At 35.9% G+C, this 20,905-nt stretch overlaps 2 protein-coding genes across 2 annotated transcripts in view; one reads left to right on the top strand and one right to left on the bottom strand.

Moving 5' to 3' along the window:
* Positions 1-1,653: 1,653 nt before the first annotated feature.
* Positions 1,654-20,905, top strand: part of LOC126199192 (sorbitol dehydrogenase-like) — a 127,316-nt gene continuing 108,064 nt past the window's right edge. Inside the window, exon 1 of the mRNA XM_049935974.1 lies at positions 1,654-1,790. Within this exon, the coding sequence (XP_049791931.1) occupies positions 1,731-1,790 (60 nt within the window). The 5' untranslated portion in view covers positions 1,654-1,730. The remainder of the gene's footprint in view (positions 1,791-20,905) is intronic.
* LOC126199191 (uncharacterized) lies at positions 3,156-5,726 on the bottom strand. Its single transcript, XM_049935973.1, has 2 exons — positions 3,608-5,726; positions 3,156-3,375 (listed from the first exon to the last, which is right to left on the bottom strand). Exon 1 carries the CDS (start codon positions 5,374-5,376, stop codon positions 3,622-3,624), a length of 1,755 nt encoding a protein of 584 aa, XP_049791930.1. The 5' UTR covers positions 5,377-5,726; the 3' UTR covers positions 3,156-3,375; positions 3,608-3,621.

Below are 20,905 nucleotides of genomic sequence, written 5' to 3'. Positions count from 1 at the left end.
TATAATCTTGCTTTTTTTACTATATATTTATTGTATAGATCATGCTAAATGGAAAAGCACCAAAGAGTGTAAATGAGGAAGAAAGATAGAGTAAGGGTAGAGGTTTTTGAGATTGGGATGTGGTGGAGAATGGGAGGAGTAGATTGAATGCACATGGAAAAAATTAGAGTTATTGAGAAAATTGGGACAACAGAGGTAGTTGCTGAGTGTAGAGAAAAAGAGACAATTGCTGGGTGTAGGGAAAAAAAAGAAATTGGCTTAGGACATATTTTAAAAAAGAAGGAAACCCTTATAAAAATAGTCTTAGCATGGTATGTGAAAGCGAAGAGAAGTTCAGGGAGGAAGATATTTGACATCCTGGACAATGTGCTGTATGGGTGCACATATAGTAGCATTAAGAAAGAAGACATAGACCACCTGAAATGGAGACACCTGGAAGAAAACTATTGATGAGATACTCATACAGTTTTAGTTTCCAATATATGCTACTCTTGATTGATATATACCTTCATAAATATGTCATTTGATAATCAACTGTTTGACATATTTACAATTTTCACTAACTGGAGAGCATGTAATGTACAAGATATTCTTGACTTCTTTTGAAGATTTTGGAGTTCCATAATGAATGAATGGGTTGGATCGTATATGTTCTATGTGTGACACTGCAGCACTACAAAACAAAACACTTACATTTCTGACTGATAGATTTTCATATATAGGGTCTGTAGATGACTTTGTCAAGTTATAAAGCTTGATTTATTTTTCCCAGAAGGCCTCTGTTTTACATCAAACTCCACAACAGAGTGGTTCAGCAGTCATAAACATTAGTTTTTTGTTTATTTTATGAAGAACTCTGATCATGGCGTCATTGAAATGTTGACATTGGCAGACAGCAAGACTGCTTTTATGCCAGTGTGAATTGACACTACACAACTACTCATGATGAATGTAAAAAAAAAAAAAAAAAATGTGCAAATGTCAGGTATTTCTGTGTCTTCTATCACACACTTTGGAAGATATTTAAAGAAAGGAGTTAATCAGTTTTCAGTCTTTACTAGCAATGGTGACAGATTTTTATCTGGGTTTTGGTATTCTGTTGGGTATTATTGACCATGTTTTTAAGTGAGTTAGTACATTAAACTATCAGAAAATCTAAACAACTGTATCCATCAGAATACCTGAAGGCAGTTCAATATCATCATCTACAGGAAAAACCTAAACTCATTTAAGTACCAACATAAGGACTGGATGCAGAATGAAAACATTAAAGTTGATAGGAAGTTTGCTTATGTCAGGTCTCATGACTCCAGCCATAATAACAGCATATATAAAACTTTATAATGAAATGCGATCATTTTGACTTTTGGAGATGAACAGTGACCTTTATAACTAAATAAACTATAGAATTTCCAGTCTTGGTCACATTTTGATTTATCTGAAGAGATAAACATTTTCAGGTCTACAGTCACCATCAAATACTGAAAAACAGTGAGCATTATTAAGTCTCTTGTACCTCAGAACTGCTCTACATCAAACATTAAGGAAGGAGATAAGATACTGCACAAGTAGCTTAAATCTCAGTGTCATAAAATGTAAATATGTCAGTGTGGTGAGCTTTGTCATACACAGATTCTGAAGTTGTTGGCTGATATCTACTCCCAGAAAGCATTTGTTCGGCTGACTGGAAGACCTTTAGTTTTGAGTTTCGTGTTACGTAGTAGAATAACATGGAGTCACAAGCAGAAAATCTTGCTGCAGTACTGCACATCAAAGATATTATTCGTATAGTATGTATGCTGTTAATAATAAGTGTTATAAGCCTATTTCTGAATAGATTCAGTTATTGAAAAACATCAAATTTACTTGGATTTTCTTCCTTTTTGCAAAGAGCAGACTTTCTCTGATCCTAATATAATTCAAATATAATAAAAGGGTCCCAGATTGACACTTTTTACTGCCATAATGATTCAACTTTTATGCAATGTTTTCAAAACTTATACCACTGTTAGCAGTAATGATTCCAATGATTATTGTGTATCATATTATGCATTTGTTTTGTGTAATGAAGGGTAACATAGATAAATGTAACATATACTGCATACTGACTTGGTTCTAGTCTTAATTATCAATATTTATGCTGCATACACAGATTACATCTCTTTGACTCAATTTAGTAAGATTTTATAAGATTCTCATCCCGTTTACAGGCGAGAATCTCATGCTGATAAAGGACAATGAGTCACTGTACTCAGCTGACTTTAGCCATTTGGTTCTTCTCATCTTCTCACTATGCATCTCTAGTCTTTCTAGTCTTTCTGATTGCTCTCTGTCAGTTGTTTGGATGAGAAGTTATAAAATTGTCTGTCTCTGTGTAATTTGTAAAGCCCCCAATGGGCCAAAAGTGATACACAAGGGGGCATTTTGGTTGTTGGATAACCACTGGAACTTGTTTCATTAGTTTCAGTTTACATTGTGACCAAGTGCTGTGTCACAGTTGTAAGATAAAGATCACATGTATTTGGAAAGACAACAGATCAAATCCCCAGCAGCCATTCTGATTTAGGTTTCCCAAAATTTTCCTAAATTGCCTATAGCCTGTTAGTGCCAGAAAGAGATTTCTAGTAACAGATATTACAAGAAACTGTGTAGACTTCACACAATTTTTCTGCATTGGTTTAATGGCATCTCTATCACTGTCAGTATTCCTGATAATTTCACCTAAGCACCTGACATGTTTAGTGTGTACAATATTGCTATATTTCCTCATAATAGAGTCCAGATCTGCATTCTTGCAGATCATGTTCTTTGATTCCTCATAAGAAAGTTGGAGGCCAGTTCTGACAGTAATATCATGCAGTTTTTCTGTGGTGTGTTTGGCTTCAGTGGTAATTATTACAAGGTCATTTTTAAAGATAAGGCACTAACAGTAACTTCTTATTATTTTTCCCTTGTTTATTTACAGGCATGTATTTTTATGTTATGGTAATCTTATCTAGTAACAGATGGAAAAATAGTGGATATAACTCACCACTTTGCCTTAAGGGGGGACGTACACGAAACTGCAGTAATTTTAAAAGTATTTTATAAAACTCTAATTTTTTAAGATAATCAATCCAAATTTGGTACAGTTATTAAGAAATGTTATGCGCATATGAACCTAAATTTTCATTTTTATTGACCTTTTACATCTTTAATTATTAACAATTAATTTTTTTTCAACAATGTAATTACAAATGTTCCTTTTTTGAGAAAACTGTGAGAGCAATGTTAATGAATTTTTGTACACACTTTCATACCAAATAATTACAAAACTCTGTGGAGCAGAATTTTTATATCTTCTTTTGTTCAGTTTTTACGGGTCTCCCAATTTCCCTGAAAAATAATATATCAAATTTAAGGAATATTTTCTACCATAAATACCTTACTATTTTATTAAATGAAAATTCCTTCCACAGAATTTTTCACTATAGTACTGACTAGTCATATACCAAATTTCACTTCTCTACCTTTTGTGGTTTTTGAGAAAAAGGTACATAAAGTTATAAAAATGTAAGTTACGGGAAAACTGAATCAATGATTTGATAGTGTTTGTATTAGGTCTTACCGTCTCTGTGTGAACTAGTGCAAGCCATATGCATACTCCTCTTCATCTGCAAGCAGTCTCTTCTTTGCTTGTCTTCTTTGGTTAACCTGCTGTTCAATTTTATTGGCTGTAATATCAGCCGCAGCAACTCTTTTGTCATCGATGTCCTTCAATATTGAATAGGTGAAAGCTCCTGGATGAAATCCTAGCCTCTGTAGAGTTTTTATTCTTCCAAGATTACCATTGTTAAAAACTAAACAAGCATCATATGCAGCAATTTCAACAATAATTGTTGAAACAAATGTTGTTTTTGGGCAACGTTTCCAAATCAGTGAGTTGTAACTTTCATTAGGGTTTTGTGTCTTTCCATGCACACACTTTCGTAGGAGGTCTGGCTCTGCTAAACACCTAAATGTTGGTTTTATAGCACTTAAAACAGCCACAGGTAAACTGTGCTTGTGTGAATAGTTCATGCCATCACGCTCAGCCTGCTTGAATTTGCACCACGATATGTCACACAAATTATGTACAGGTTTGTCATCTGTGGATAGTTTATGAAAATAAATAGACCACACAGCCTTCTGCATGTTATTCAAATTTCCACTGTTGTCCCTTATTGCCTTGCCATAGTACACTTGTAAAGAATGAATTTCTTTGTCTGTGAGTCTGTTGGGACCACCTAAAAGTTTTCCATCCTCAAGTTTCCTGCCCTTCAATTCACGTTTCAATTTTAAAAGTCTGCCTCCCATTCGTTTTTGCACATGTCCAACACATTCCAACTTTTCTATAGCACAATGGGGACCATAAGGTTCACTTTCCAAAACAGTTTTGAAGGAGCTGGAGTCACCATCACCAAGGTATTTTGTGTATCTAACACCGTACTTTTCCACACTTCGATGGAACATAAGTTTCATAGCTGCAGGTTCCATTCCACCACTAGAACCAGAATAATTTCTACAGCACACTTTCTTGTGTTCAACCTGCCACTTATTTTCTTCCACTTCACCAGCTCTCTTTCCGAGTACACAGCTATAGCAATATTTGCTCATTACCTGAACGTCAAGAATTTTTCCAGTATCAACACTAATGACAGATGATACTCCATACAGTGATGTATGTCCACGCTTCATCCACGTTCCATCACATGACACACACAAATCGGTGTCTGGCGTGTTATCTGCTTCTGTCTTTAGTTCACTATTCATCTTCACAGCTTCCTTTGCAGAGGACTTCAAGTTTTCTTCCACTTCCTCTTGAAGAGCACTTAGCAGTGTTTTATTTCCAGTGGTGTACCTAGCACTTGGTTGTGGCATGTTCATGATCCCACAAAACAGTCTGGTACCTTCCCTGCCTATGCCCAAACATCTCATGCCATATATTAAACGCATATTTGCTTCATATATCCGGTTACTTGATGCCGAAGTTCTAAAAGCAGTGTCTGAATGACAGCTTTCACAAGTAAGATGCAACATACACACTATTCCAATTCTGTTTTCTTCGTCATATAATCTCAAACTTTTTGCACCACAGTCAGCACATACACAAGCAGATGATATAATATCAGATAGTATTTTCAAATCAATAAGCCTAAAACCACTAGTAGCTTGAGTGTCTGAGCCACAATCATCAAGTGATTGACAGCTGTCAATTTTCCTTCTCGAAGCACTCGCTTTCTTGGTTGAAGTATCGTTTCCATTTGTTATTATGGGGCTGGTTTTCAAGTTGTCTTTACTACATCGAGAAGCTTGACACTTTCTAACCTTTTTAAACACCTTACTAGAACGCGGCATGCTGCAAAATATAATAACAAGTCTACTTACAACTTTCGTAAAAATGTATTCCAAACAAACACTCGTAAACAAACGCTATAAATCAAAGAATATAAAACCAGCGGCAGAGATATTATTCCACAGCCTTCTTGATGTAGTACACAAACGTTCCCTGCATTGTGACTGCACAAAACTGGAAAAAAACGCAGTATAAATAGATATACGAGAGGATGAAGACCAAGATGGGGGGGCGTCGCCCTGTGCAAGCTATTACAAATTATTATTTTTTTCCCCCTTAGAAGCGGAATTGGAACGTAATATTTGGTAATTGAAATTTCAATACCATGTAGTAAATGAAGAGCCAATAAAATTTTTTTCACAAATTTGGTCATTTTCATGTACGTCCCCCCTTAAGCCTGATTTGATTTCCAAAAGATAAGGAGATTTCAATCATGAATTTTAGTGTGGAGATTTTGGTTGTTAAAATATGTTTGAAAAAGTGATGTGAAATGTATGATGAGATAAAAGAAATTGTTCAGGTAGTGAAGGGAGACGAAAATTTAATACTCATGTGTGACTGGAATTCGAGAGTAGGGAAAGGGAGAGAAGGAAACATAGTGGGTGAATATGATTGGGGGAGAGAAATGAAAGAGGAAACCGTCTGGTAGAATTTTGCACAGAGCATAACTTAATCATAGCTAACACTTGGTTCAAGAATCATAAAAGAAGATTGTATACATGGAAGAATCCTGGAGATACTAGAAGGTATCAGATAGATTATATAATGGTAAGACAGAGATTTAGGAACCAGGTATTAAATTGTAAGACATTTCCAGGGGCAGATGTGGACTCTGACCACAATCTATTGGTTATGAACTGTAGATTAAAACTGAAGAAACTGCAAAAAGGTGGGAATTTAAGGAGATGGGACCTGGATAAACTGACTAAACCAGAGGTTGTACAGAGTTTCAGGGACAGCATAAGGGAACAATTGACAGGAATGGGTGAAAGAAATACAGTAGAAGAAGAATGGGTAGCTCTGAGGGATGAAGTAGTGAAGGCAGCAGAGGATCAAGTAGGTAAAAAGACGAGGGCTAGTAGAAATCCTGGGGTAACAGACGAAATATTGAATTTAATTGATAAAAGGAGAAAATATAAAAATGCAGTAAATGAAGCAGGCAAAAGGAATACAAACGTCTCAAAAATGAGATCGACAGGAAATGCAAAATGGCTAAGCAGGGATGGCTAGAGGACAAATGTAAGGATGTAGAATCTCATCTCACTAGGGGTAAGATAGATACTGCCTACAGGAAAATTAAAGAGACCTTTGGAGAAAAGAGAACCACTTGTATGAATGTCAAGAGCTCAGATGGAAACCCAGTTCTAAGCAAAGAAGGGAAAGCAGAAGGGTGGAAGGAGTATATAGAGGGTCTATACAAGGGCGATGTACTTGAGGACAATATTATGGAAATGGAAGAGGATGTAGATGAAGATGAAATGGGAGACACGATACCGCGTGAAGAGTTTGACAGAGCACTGAAAGACCTGAGTCGAAACAAGGCCCCGGGAGTAGACAACATACCTTTAGAACTACTGACGGCCTTGGGAGAGCCAGTCCTGACAAAACTCTACCATCTGGTGCGCAAGATGTATGAGACAGGCAAAATACCCTCACACTTCAAGAAGAATATAATAATTCCAATCCCAAAGAAAGCAGGTGTTGACAGATGTGAAAATTACCAAACTATCAGTTTAATAAGTCACGGCTGCAAAATACTAATGTGAATTCTTTACAGACAAATGGAAAAACTGGTAGAAGCCGACCTCGGGGAAGATCAGTTTGGATTCCGTAGAAATATGGGAACACATGTGGCAATACTGACCCTACGACTTATTTTAGAAGCTAGATTAAGAAAAGGCAAAACTACGTTTCTAGCATTTGTAGACTTAGAGAAAGCTTTTGACAATGTTGGCTGAAATACTCTCTTACAAATTCTGAACGTGGCAGGGGTAAAATACAGGGAGCGAAAGGCTACTTCCAATTTGTACAGAAAGCAGATGGCAGTTATAAGAGTCGATGGACATGAAAGGGAAGCAGTGGTTGGGAAGGGAGGTAGACAGGGTTGTAGCCTCTCCCCGATGTTGTTCAATCTGTATATTGAGCAAGCAGTAAAGGAAACAAAAGAAAAATTCTGAGTAGGTATTAAAATCCATGGAGAAGGAATAATAACTTTAAGGTTGGCCGATGACATTGTAATTCTGTCAGAGACAGCAAAGGACTTGGAAGAGCAGTTGAACGGAATGGACAGTGTGTTGAAAGGATATAAGATGAAAATCAACAAAAGCAGAACAAGGATAATGGAATGTAGTCGAATTAAGTTGGGTGATGCTGAGGGAATTAGATTGGGAAATGAGACACTTAAAGTAGTAAAGGAGTTTTGCTATTTGGGGAGCAAAATAACTGATGATGGTCGAAGTAGAGAGGATATAAAATGTAGACTGGCAATGGCAAGGAAAGCGTTTCTGAAGAAGAGAAATTTGTTAACATCGACTATAGATTTAAGTGTCAGGAAGTCGTTTCTGAAAGTATTTGTATGGAGTGTAGCCATGTATGGAAGTGAAACATGGACGATAAATAGTTTGGACAAGATGAGAATACAAGCTTTTGAAATGTGGTGCTACAGAAGAATGCTGAAGATTAGATGGGTAGATCACATAACTAATGAGGAGGTATTGAACAGGATTGGGGAGAAGAGGAGTTTGTGGCACAACTTGGCAAGAAGAAGGGACCGCTGGGTAGGACATGTTCTGAGGCATCAAAGGATCACAAATTTAGCATTGGAGGGCAGCATGGAGAGAAAAAACGTAGGGGCAGACAAAGAGATGAATACACTAAGCAGATTCAGAAGGATATAGGTTGCAGTGAGTACAGGGCTATTACAAATGATTGAAGCAATTTCATAAATTCACTGTAGCTCCATTCATTGACATATGATCACGACACACTACAGATACTTAGAAAAACTCATAAAGTTTTGTTCGGCTGAAGCCGCACATCAGGTTTCTGCCGCCAGAGCGCTCGAGAGCGCAGTGAGACAAAATGGCGACAGGAGCCGAGAAAGCGTATGTTGGGCTTGAAATGCACTCACATCATTCAATCATAACAGTGCAACGACACTTCAGGACGAAGTTCAACAAAGATCCACCAACTGCTAACTCCATTCGGCGATGGTATGCGCAGTTTAAAGCTTCTGGATGCCTCTGTAAGGGGAAATCAACGGGTCGGCCTGCAGTGAGCGAAGAAACGGTTGAACGCGTGCGGGCAAGTTTCATGCGTAGCCCACGGAAGTCGACGAATAAAGCAAGCAGGGAGCTAAACGTACCACCACCGACGGTTTGGAAAATCTTACAGAAAAGGCTAAAGCAGAAGCATTTCTTAAACAGGAGATTGGAAAACCGATGGATCGGTCGTGGTGGAGATCATGATCAACAATTCATGTCATGGCCTCCATGCTCTCCCAACTTAACCCCATGTGATTTCTTTCTGTGGGGTTATGTGAAAGATTCAGTATTTAAACATCCTCTACCAAGAAACGTGCCAGAACTGTGAGCTCGAATCAACAATGCTTTTGAACTCATTGATGGGGACATGCTGCACCGAGTGTGGGAGGAACTTTATTATCGGCTTGATGTCTGCCGAATCACTAAAGGGGCACATATCGAACATTTGTGAATGCCTAAAAAAACTTTTTGAGTTTTTGTATGTGTGTGCAAAGCATTGTGAAAATATCTCAAATAATAAAGTTATTGTTGGGCTGTGAAATCGCTTCAATCATTTGTAATAACCCTGTACTGGGAGATGAAGAAGCTTGCACAGGATAGAGTAGCATGGAAAGCTCTCAGTCTCAGGACTGAAGACAACAACAACAACAAGTGATTTATTATGTTATCCACACTCTGTTTGTGTAGTACACAAGGTCAGTTGAGTTGCATACTTTTTAAAAATATACAAAAGCTGCCTCTCCCCTACCCTCATGTATAAAGGACCTTGCCATTGGTGGGGAGGCTTGCCTGCCTCAGCGATATATTTAGCCATAGCATAGGTGCAACCACAACGGAGTGGTATATGTTGAGAGACCAGACAAACATGTGGTTTCTAAAAAGGGACAGCAGTCTTTTCAGTAGTTGCAAGATCAACAGTCTGGATGACAAAATAGTCCCCCAGTTGGATTTTTATGTGTGGACTGCTCAGGAGGATGTCATTATCAGGAGAAACAAAACTGGCGTTCTACTGATCGAAGCATGGAATGTCAGATTCCTTAATCGGGCAGATAAGTAAGAAAATTTAAAAAGGTAAATGGATAGGTTAAAGTTAGATATAGTGGGAATTAGTGAAGTCTGATAGTGGGAGGAACAGGACTTCTGATCAATTGAATGTAGGATTATAAATACAAAATCAAATAGGGGAAATTCAGGAGTAGGTTTAATAATGAATAAAAAATAGGAACACAGGTAAGCTACTATGAACAGCATAGTGAACACATTATTGTAGCCAAGATAGACAAAAATCTCACACTTACCAAGTAGTACAAGTTTATATGCCATTTAGGTCCACAAATGAGGAGGAAATTGAGGAAATGTATGATGAAATAAAAGAAATTATTCAGATAGTTAAGGGAGATAAAAATTTAATAATCATGGGGGACTGGAATTTGTCAGCAGGAAAAGGAAGTGAAGGGAAAGTACTAGGTGAACATAGACTGGGGGAAAGGAATGAAAGAGGAAGCCACCTGGTAGAATTTTATAATGGTAAGACAGAGATTTAGGAACCAGGTTTTAAATTTTAAGACATTTCCAGGGGCAGATGTGGACTCTGACCATAATTTATTGGTTATGAACTGCAGATTCAAACTGAAGAAACTGCAAAAGGGCAGGAATTTAAGGAGATGGGACCTGGATAAAATGAAAGAACCAGAGGTTATAAAGAGTTTCATAGAGAGCATTAAGGAACAATTGTGAGGACAGGGGAAAGGAATACAGTAGAAGAGGAAATGGTAGCTTTGAGAGATGAAATAGTGAATACAGCAGAGGATCAAGTAGGTAAAAAGATGAGGGCTAATAGAAATCCTTGGGTAACACAAGAGATATCGAATTTAATTGATGAAAGGAGAAAATAAAAAAAGGCAGTAAATTAAGCATGTGAAAAGGAATAAAAATGTTCCAAAATGAGATTGACAGGAAGTGCAAAATTGCTAAGTGGGAATGGCTAGAGGACAAATGTAAGAATATAGAAGCATATATCACTTGGAGAAAGATAGATCCCACCTACAGGAAATTTAAAGAGACGTTTGGACAAAAGAGAACCACCTATGTGAATATCAAGTGCTCAGATGGAAAACTGGTCCTAAGCAAAGAAGGGAAATCAGAAAGTTGCAAGGAGTACATATAGGGTCTATACAATGGAGATGTTCTTGAGTACAATAGAAGAGGACATAGATGAAGATGGGAAGGGAAATATGATGATGCATGAAGAATTCAATGAAGTACTCAAAGACCTAAGTCAAAACAAGGCCCCAGGATTAGACAACTTTCTGTTAGAGCTATTGATAGCCTTGGGAGAACCAGCCATGACACAACTCTTCCATCTGGTGAGCAAGATGTACGAGACAGGTGAAATACCCTCAGACTTCAAGAAGGATATAATAATTCCAATCCCAAAGAAAGCATGTGTTGACAGGGGTGAAAATTACTATCACTTTAATAACTCACAGTTGCAAAATACTAACACGAAGTCTTTACTGACGAATGGAAAAACTGGTAGAAGCTGACCTTGGCGAAGATTGGTTTGGATTCTGGAGAAATGTAGGAACACATGAGGCACTACTGACCCTATGACTTCTATGAGAAGATAGATCAAGGAATTATAGCATTTGTAGACTTAGAGAAAGTTTTTGACAATGTTGACTGGAATACTCTCTTTCTAATTCTAAAGGTATCCAGCATAAAATACAGGGAGCAAATGGCTATTTAGAATTTTTACAGGAACCAGATGACAGTTATAAGGGTCAAGTGGCACGAAAGGGAAGCAGTGGCTGAGAAGGGAGTGAGACAGGGTTGTAACCTGTGCCTGACATTATTCAATCTGTATATTGAGCAAGCAGTGAAGGAAACAAAAGAAAAATTTGGAGTAGGAATTAAAGTGCAGAGAGAAGAAGTAAAGACATGAGGTTTGCCGATGACATTGTAATTCTGTTGAAGATAGCTAAGAACTTGGAAGAACAGTTGAATGAAATTGATAGTGTCTTGAAACCAGTATACATGATGAATATTAACAAAAGCAAAATCAGGATAATGGAATGTAATAGAATTAAATCAGGTGATGTTGAGGGAATTAGATTAATTGAGACACTTAAAGTAGAGATGAGTTTTGCTATTTGGGAAGCAAAATAATTGATGATGGTCAAAGTAGGGATGATATAAAATGTAGACGGGCAATGGCATGAAAAAAATTTCTGAAGAAGAGAAATTTGTTAACATTGAGTATAGATCTAAGTGTCGGAAAGCCCTCTCTGAAAGTATTTGTACAGAGTGTAGCCATGTATGGAAGTGAAACATGAATGATAAACAATTTAGACAAGAAGAGATTAGAAGTTTCTGAAATGTGGTGCTACAGAAGAATGCCATAAGACTAGAGGGGCAGATCACATAAAATGAAAAATATAACATTTTTGCTAATAAAGTGCTTACCTTATTCGAACACTGCTTTCCCCCAAAACTTACCAAGGTTAGAGCAAAGTCTACAAAGAAGCCATGGATTACTCGAGGAATACGGGTATCTTGTAAAACAAAAATAAAACTGTATCTGTCAATCCGAAACATTTCCAATGTTGATGCTATAGCACATTATAAGAAATACTGCAAACTATTAAAGACTGTAATACGGATGTCAAAGCATTTCATTTCATTTCATTTCATTTTATTATCTTCCTGTATATCATTTACATGATGTAGGAATTGTCACAACAAAGTTATCATACTAGTACAAGTACTACAGACATAATAACAGAATATCACTTTCAAGGTATTTTTTAAAAGTACAAGTTTAGACATACAAATTAAAATTTTTGGCAATAAATTCACACACAATCATAGTACTCATCTACGTCATAGAAAGGTTTGCTTAAAAGGTAATTTTTAAGTTCAGTCTTAAATTTTACTTCATCTATTATTACCTTCATGTACACTGGTAGAGCATTGTAGAGTTTTATTCCAAAATAACTTACATGCTTTTGGGTTTGTGTTGTCCTTACCCTTTCTACATACAAATTCTTATGAGTTCTAGTATTATAATTATGGCAGTCCTCATTTGTACGTAGATTTTTCATATGTGCTCTTGTACACAGAATGCTTTTAAAAATATACAGTGATGGTATTGTGAGTATTTGCAGTTCTTTGAAAAGGGGCCTCCAATGAGTTCTTGGAGAGTTATGTGTTATGATTCGTACAGCTCTTTTCTGAAATTTGAAGATATCTGTTAAGCTTGATTTAATTTTATCCCAGAACACTATGCCATAAGACACGATGGACTGATAGTAAGCAAAATACACTAGTCTAGTACAGTCTGTACTGCATACTCTAGATAATATCCTCAATGCAAAACATGCCGAATTGAGCCTGTGGGATAAGTACTTGAGATGGTCTTTCCAGCTTAAGTTTTGATCAATGTGCATGCCCAAAAACTTTGTGGATTGTACACTCTCTATCTTCTTATCCATTAGTTTTAACTGGAGGTTCATATCTCGAGTTGCTTTGCCATACTGTATATAATTTGTTTTACTTAGATTAAGTGTTAACTCATTAGCATTAAACCAATGTTGAATATATTTCAGGACTATATCAGTTGTGGTGGTTAATGATTTTTTATCATCACTTATAATTATGCTAGTGACATCTGCGAACAACATTATTTTGGTAGAAATATTAGGATTTTTTATGTCATTTATATAAAGCAAGAATAATAAGGGAACGAGAACACTGCCCTGTGGGACACCTATTTCCAATTTCTTTGCATCTGAGATCCACTTGATTTTCTGATTTTTATGCTCTGCGATGATTTCTACCACCTGAGTTCTATCTTGAAGGTAGGATTCAAACCACTGCTTCACAACTCCCCTTACACCTATTGCCTCCATCTTGTTTAACACAATTTTGTGATTTACTGTATCAAAAGCTTTAGATAAATCTAAGTTAATTCCCACTACACATTTTTTAGTGTCGAGACTCCTGACAATCTCTTTGGTATAGGCATGGATAGCTGATTCTGTGCTGTGGCCTGAGCGAAAGCCATGTTGATTGCAGTTTAGAAGTTTGTGAGCATCTAAGTAATTTATGAGTCTGGTTTTCATTAATTTCTCTAGAATTTTTGAAAATGATTGGAGAAGGGATATTGGTCTATAATTTTCTACCTTGAATGGATCTCCTTTTTTAAACAGAGGGCTAACCTTAGAGATTTTCAACCTCTCAGGAAACACACCTTCACTGAAAGACAAATATATTACAAGGAAAAGATAGTCATATCAGATAACAAAATAAAGACAATATGGGATATAGTGAAGGAGGAGACCGGTAGAACCAGACATGAAGAGGAACAAATAGCATTAAGAGTAAATGATACATTGGTGACAGATGTGTATAGTGTTGCAGAACTTTTTAACAAACATTTTATAACTGTTACTGAAAAGATGGGGTTGTCAGGTTCGGTAGATGCTGCTATGGATTACCTTAGACCAGGCATTTCAAATAACTTCCGTAATATGAATTTGACCCTCACTACCCCAACAGAAATAATGTCCATCATAAAATCTTTAAAATCAAAAACATCAAGTGGGTATGTTGAAATATCAACAAAGTTAATTAAAGAATGTGATTCTGAGCTAAGTAACATATTAAGCTATCTGTGTAACCAGTCTTTATTAGTGGAATATTTCCTGAATGGCTGAAATATGCTGAAGTTAAGCCACTGTTTAAGAAGGGAGATAAAGAAATAGCATCAAATTTCCGTCCAATTTCACTGTTGCCAGCATTCTCAAAAATTTTCGAAAAAGTAATGTACAGTCGTCTTTATAACCATCTTATCTCAAATAACATACTGTCAAAGTCACAGTTTGGATTTCTAAAAGGTTCTGATATTGAGAAAGCTATCTACACTTACAGTGAAAATGTGCTTAATTCATTAGACAAAAAATTGCAGGCAACTGGTATATTTTGTGATCTGTCAAAGGCATTTGACTGTGTAAATCACAATGTCCTTTTAAGTAAACTAGAATATTATAGTATAACAGGAAATGCTGCAAAATGGTTCAAATCTTATATCTCTGGCAGGAAACGAAGGGTGTTATTAGGAAAGAGACACGTATCAAGCTATCAGGCATCATCCAACTGGGAACTAATTACATGTGGGGTCCCACAAGGTTCCATTTTGGGGCCCTTACTTTTTCTTGTGTATATCAATGACCTTTCATCAGTAACATTACCAGATGCCAAGTTTGTTTTGTTTGCCGATGATACAAACATTGCAATAAATAGCAAATCAAGTGTAGTCTTAGAAAGATCAGCCAATAAAATATTTGTGGATATTAATCACTGGTTCCTAGCCAATTCTTTGTCACTAAACTTTGAAAAAACACACTACATGCAGTTCAGAACTTGTAAGGGGTGTCCCAAGAGTATATGTCTAACATACGATGACAAGAAGATAGAAGAAGTGGACAGTGTTAAATTCTTGGGATTACAGCTTGATAATAAATTCAACTGGGAGGAGCACACCACAGAACTGCTGAAGCGTCTTAACAAATCTCTGTTTGCAATGCGAATTTTGTCAGACATAGGGGATATAAAAATGAAAAAGCTGGCATACTATGCTTACTTTCATTCCATAATGTCATATGGGATTATTTTTTGGGGTAATTCATCAAGCCAAGCTAAAGTTTTCCAGGCACAAAAACGTGCAATGAGAGTTATATGTGGTGTGAACTCAAGAACATCCTGCAGAAGCCTGTTTAGGGAACTAGGGATACTAACTACTGCTTCCCAATATATTTATTCCTTAATGAAATTTGTCATTAAAAATATATCACTTTTTCAAACCAACAGCTCAATTCATGGAATCAATACTAGAAATAAGAATAATCTTCACAAGGATTTAAAGTCACTTAGTCTTGTACAAAAAGGTGTGCATTATTCAGGAACACACATTTTCAATAACTTGCCAGCAGCCATAAAAAGCTTAACAACCAATGAAATTCAGTTTAAGAGAAGCCTAAAGGATTTATTGGTGGCCAACTCCTTCTACTCCATTGATGAATTTCTTAGTAAAACCAACTGATTTGTATATAAGTACAACATAACTTCTGCACAATTTCAGTGCAGTAATGTGTTCATTGAAAATTTGTGTGTGTGTGTGTGTGTGTGTGTGTTGGTGCTAGTATAATCTAACTTCTGCACCATTTCAGTGCAGTAATGTGTTCATTGTAAATAAGTATTACAGTAGTTGTATTACCTTATAAATAAATAAAAAACTTTTTTATTTTAAATTCAGTGCATTAGTATTTGTAAATGACTCTTAGTGTTAATTAAAAATGACGATCATTCCACTTGGGACCTGTGGAATGGTACATTACCTTATTTGTATTAGTTGTAAATATTTGTCATGTATTGTTGTTTTTCTGACATGGTCCACATCCTGGAGGACCTCCTCACTACGGATCAATTGGAATGAAAGTAAATCTAATCTAATCTAATCTAATGAAGAGGTACTGAATAGAGTAGGGGAGAAGAGAATTTTCTGGTACATACTTACTAGAAAAAGTGATTGGTTGGTAGGACACATTCTGAGACATCCAGGGATCACCAATTTAGTACTGGAGGGAAGTGTGGGAGGTAAAAATCACAGAGGTAGATCAAGACATGAATGCGGTAATTGTGAAAATCGACTGACTGGTGGTTCTGTAGTATCTTCCTGAGGTACTTGATCTGTTCTGTGAATGATTGGCATTGTAGGAAGCTCACTTGCTAGTCACTATCTTCCATTATATCTGTTGCTTTATTCTGGTAATTAGGGCATTTTAAAGTACTTTGTAGGCAAGTGGATTTTAGATAAAATAATCTACTCACCAAGCAGTGGCAGAAGTAAACATATACAGAATTTAAGGAAATGTGCAAGCTTTCAAAGCAAATGGCCCCTTCTTCTCAGAGAAATGTTGAAGGGGAAGGAAGAGGTATGAACAAGAAGGACTGGTGACGATTATGAGATGGGGAGAGTTATAGAAAATTCACCCAGAAGCCAGGTCATGGGAGACTTACCAGACAGAATAAGAAGGAAAGACTTCCCTCCCCATCTTGTCTGGTAAATCTACCATGACCCAGCATTGTGCACAACTTTTTATGTAACCTTACACATCTCCTAAATCTCACCAATCCTTTTCCTGCATCCAGAGCCATGCCAATGTGATCCTGTGCCCATTACAGAACTCCCAAAGCTGTTCTGCCACCTGCAACTCACCCACCTCAAGAAAAAACTAGATTTCTCCAGTTTTTTCTACACAGATTTCGAAATTTTGTAATTTTTAAGGTAGGTGTAGTGAAAATGAAAGTTTATTTTAAGAATATTATTTAAATGCCCCATATGGATGAAAAATATTGCACACAATAAGTTAAATTTATCATTGTCATAAAGAAATTCCACATTGTACAGACATTCTAAACAAAACTGAGCGTAAAAGAATAGAATTGTAAGTTTTATAACAAAGTACAGTATACTGCATTCATCACAACATGGTTTCAGAGAAGGGAAGTCAACAAAAACAGCATCAACAGATATAATTGAGCACATTCTTAATTTACTTGACAGGCACAAAAGACTTGTGGGATTTTTATGGACCTATCTAAGGCATTTGATTGTGTGAACCACTCAAAATTAATGATGAAATTATATCAGTATGGAATTAGAGGAAAATGCTATGACATACTTAAATCATACATTAAAAATAGGAAACAATGCACAGAAATCAGACATACTAGTGGGGGAAATATAACAAACTACATATCAGAATTACAAATAGTTAAACACGGTGTGCCGCAAGGGTCTGTGCTTGGGCCAATACTATTTGTACTCTACCTAAATGACTTCCCTAGCTATATAAATCAGAAACTTATAATGTATGCTGATGACACAACAATCATTTGCACAGCTGACACAAAGGAGGAGCTTGAGAAGGAAGCACTCCTGACTATTGAAAATGCAAATAAATATTTCACACAAAACAACCTGTTTATGAATCAGTCTAAAACAATGAATGTAGTATTTCAGACCAAGCATAGTGAAAATTATAATATAAATGTTAATATAAATGGAAAGACTATTAAAGAAGTAACCAGCGCAAATTTTCTAGGAACTATAATAGACAAACATTTGGCATGGGGGGAGCACATAGATGCTCTGTGTAAAAAGATAAACAAACAGATCTTCATCATGCATAAAACAGCTAAGACTGTGGATGATAAAGTCCTCAGATCAATGTATTATGGACTTGTCTTCCCACATTTGTCTTATTCAGTTCATATATGGGGAAATGCACAAGCTGGCTACCTAAAAAGAATATTCACAATTCAGAAAAGGGCAGTGAGATGCATTGCAAAAATACCACCAAGACAGACCTGTAGGCAAGCTTTTGTACACTATAATATAATGACAGTATATTCACTGTATATATACCAAAGCATAATGGTGGTAAGGTCAAGTGATAAACACCTCCTAAATAAAGATGTACACAAACACGGTACAAGAGGAAATGAAAATTACTACATGATAAACAGAAATCTAAAACTGTCTATGACTGCCCCAGAAGAAGCAGGCAAAAGGTTTTTTAATAAACTCCCCAATATCATTAAAAAAGAAACAGATCTAAAATGTTTTAAAAATCATTTGAAACTATATCTCACAGAGAAATGTATATACAGTTTGAGTGAATACTAAGATGGTGTTTAAATATATTATTACTGAAATGTACCTGTAAAAATTATCATTTCTGTATGTTGTTTGGATTTGTGTGTACGTATAATGTGAAACATGTAAAACCTTTGTATGATTATGGACTAATTCTGTTTAATCATTTGTTTCATTTATATATATATATATATTGAAATCAAGCTTGATGTTAATAGGCTATTGTATGACACACCCAATACTCCCAGCTGGATTTTCAGCTGGAGTCCATGGGCAAAGAATAAATAAATAAATAAATAAAATAAATAAAATTGTTTGCGGCAACTATTGTACATTCATTTTAGGATGATGTATAATAAAGAGTAGATTTTATTTGCTCCTCATAAATTATTAGTAGTGTATCAACCTCTAATAGGAAATTAAAGAAAAATGGCTACAATTAAGTATTGAGAACACTTTCTTTTCAAAAGTTGTGTTTTTATTACAATTTTGCTTTACACTTCATTATTTTGGGTGCAGCAAACACTCTGATCACATCACTGAAATTACATTGAGCGACTGTGTCATATGCAATTGACAAGATAACTTAATTTTTCAGTCTGCCTCACATACACTTAACCTTAAGGAATTTTTTATTCTCTTTAATTTTCTGACAGTATGTTGACAAAATGCTGCAGCCACTGAAAAAACAACTTCAAAATATCCAAACAGAAATATGTGTCAGAGTTGTTCATTATCTCTTTCTACTGGAACTTGAAAACTGCTGTTTTATTAACTACCTCAGCTGTATCAATATTTCTGATATACTTGGCACCAGAATCTGCTGTATATTTTTTAAATAAGTTGCAGAGCACTCATTTAATGCTTTCCTAACAGAAAATTAAAGGGAGATGAAATGGTGCATTGTATGTGACATCTATTTCCCATTTAACTTTTTATTCTATCAAATTCTTTGAAGTAGTTTAGTCTGACAGTTTCACTCTAGTCCTCAGTTAGCAGAAATCATCAAAAATCAGAAGCATTCAGTTAAATTGCATATTTCCTTCAAGACTTGTTGGCCAACCTTCAAGATCATACATCATAGCAAAGAAGTTGAAAACTCCATTGTTGAATATCAGCTAGCTGTGTAGACAGCAGCTGTTTGAACCAAGTGCACTGTTGACACATAAGCCAAATTACACCAGTTCTGTATTAGTCATTTTCTTATGTACTACTTGAATGAAGTGACAATCTGACAACAGCATGGGTCTACAATTTCCTGCTGCAGGGAAAGCTTCTTCTCACAGGTGGAAGGTGGAAACATGTACAGCAGGAGAATTCTTGTATCTCTCCTGTTTAATTCTTAAATCATCTTTGTCAGTCTTTTTCCCTCTGTCCATATTCCCTTGGCAGGGGCCTAACTCATTATGATCTTGGTATGAGGCACTGCCTCTGCATGCTTGCACATTTTCTTAATTTCCATTTGTGTTTTCTCCTGTTGCTGCTTGGTGAATAGATTTTTTATTTATCCAGTCATATAATATTTTCAAAAATTGATTACATTTGTCAATATATTAGTAATTGTTTTGATTTATCTTCATACTTTTTGTGTAGCAAATGAATCAAAGCATTTTTTCAGTCAGCATGTGAAACTTCACTTCTCTGTTATTCTCCATTTAGTAACAATAATGGCTTATCGTAGCTCAGTCATCAGTGTGCATCCAATTTTGACCATTGCTGCTGTTATGCCATACTCTGTATCTCACCAAAGAGCAGTGGAACAGAGGCCTGGATCAGAATGAAATATTGTCAGACTGCAAATTCTATGTACAATATTCTCAGTTATGTAGGTTCTGAAACTAATGTCTCAGGATAGGATGTCAGAGTTAGTCTTTGTATTTGCCTTCAGTGTTCCATCTGGGTGGTAGAAACAAATACCCTGTTAGTTGCTAGTTTTCTTGTAAAAGTACTGTAGAAATTTTATATATTGCTCTGATTTCTCCCAACCCTCTGAAGTCATACACATATTAAACATGGTGATTCTTTTGATGTTTGCATCTGTATTTCATTTATTTACTCATTCAGATATCATCTGATAATTATAGCCTACTGATACCTAAAGCTGTTTTAGAACCATATTAATAATGAACCTCTTTGAACTGTGTTAGACTAGTACAAACAACATGTTAAAGAGGATATTTAAAGATTTTTTGACATAAAGCTTAAGTATGGAATAGACATTTAAATGGACATTGGCTCTGAATGATATATAAAACTGCTGGACTTAGAAAAATTTCTCCTTGACATAAAAGCATGCATGTTCTTACTTGTTTTATCAAAAGCATTTATTAAAGTTAAGTTACATGTTAAATATGCATATATTTCTTGTAAAATGAATTGACTATCTTATGAAGTCGTTTGCCTGATTACATTTTTATTTTGTTCTGTAAATGAAACTTGCCTCCTGCATGATATGGAAGGCATGAGTCATCATCATTATTATCTTTGACAGTTTCCAGCTTCTGGCCAGGTCTGTATGGAACATAGGCCTCTCCATCGTCTTCTGTC

Source organism: Schistocerca nitens, chromosome 8, assembly GCF_023898315.1.
Source record: "Schistocerca nitens isolate TAMUIC-IGC-003100 chromosome 8, iqSchNite1.1, whole genome shotgun sequence".
Taxonomy (NCBI): Eukaryota; Metazoa; Arthropoda; class Insecta; order Orthoptera; family Acrididae; genus Schistocerca; species Schistocerca nitens.
This window is presented reverse-complemented; position numbering and strand designations above follow the sequence as displayed.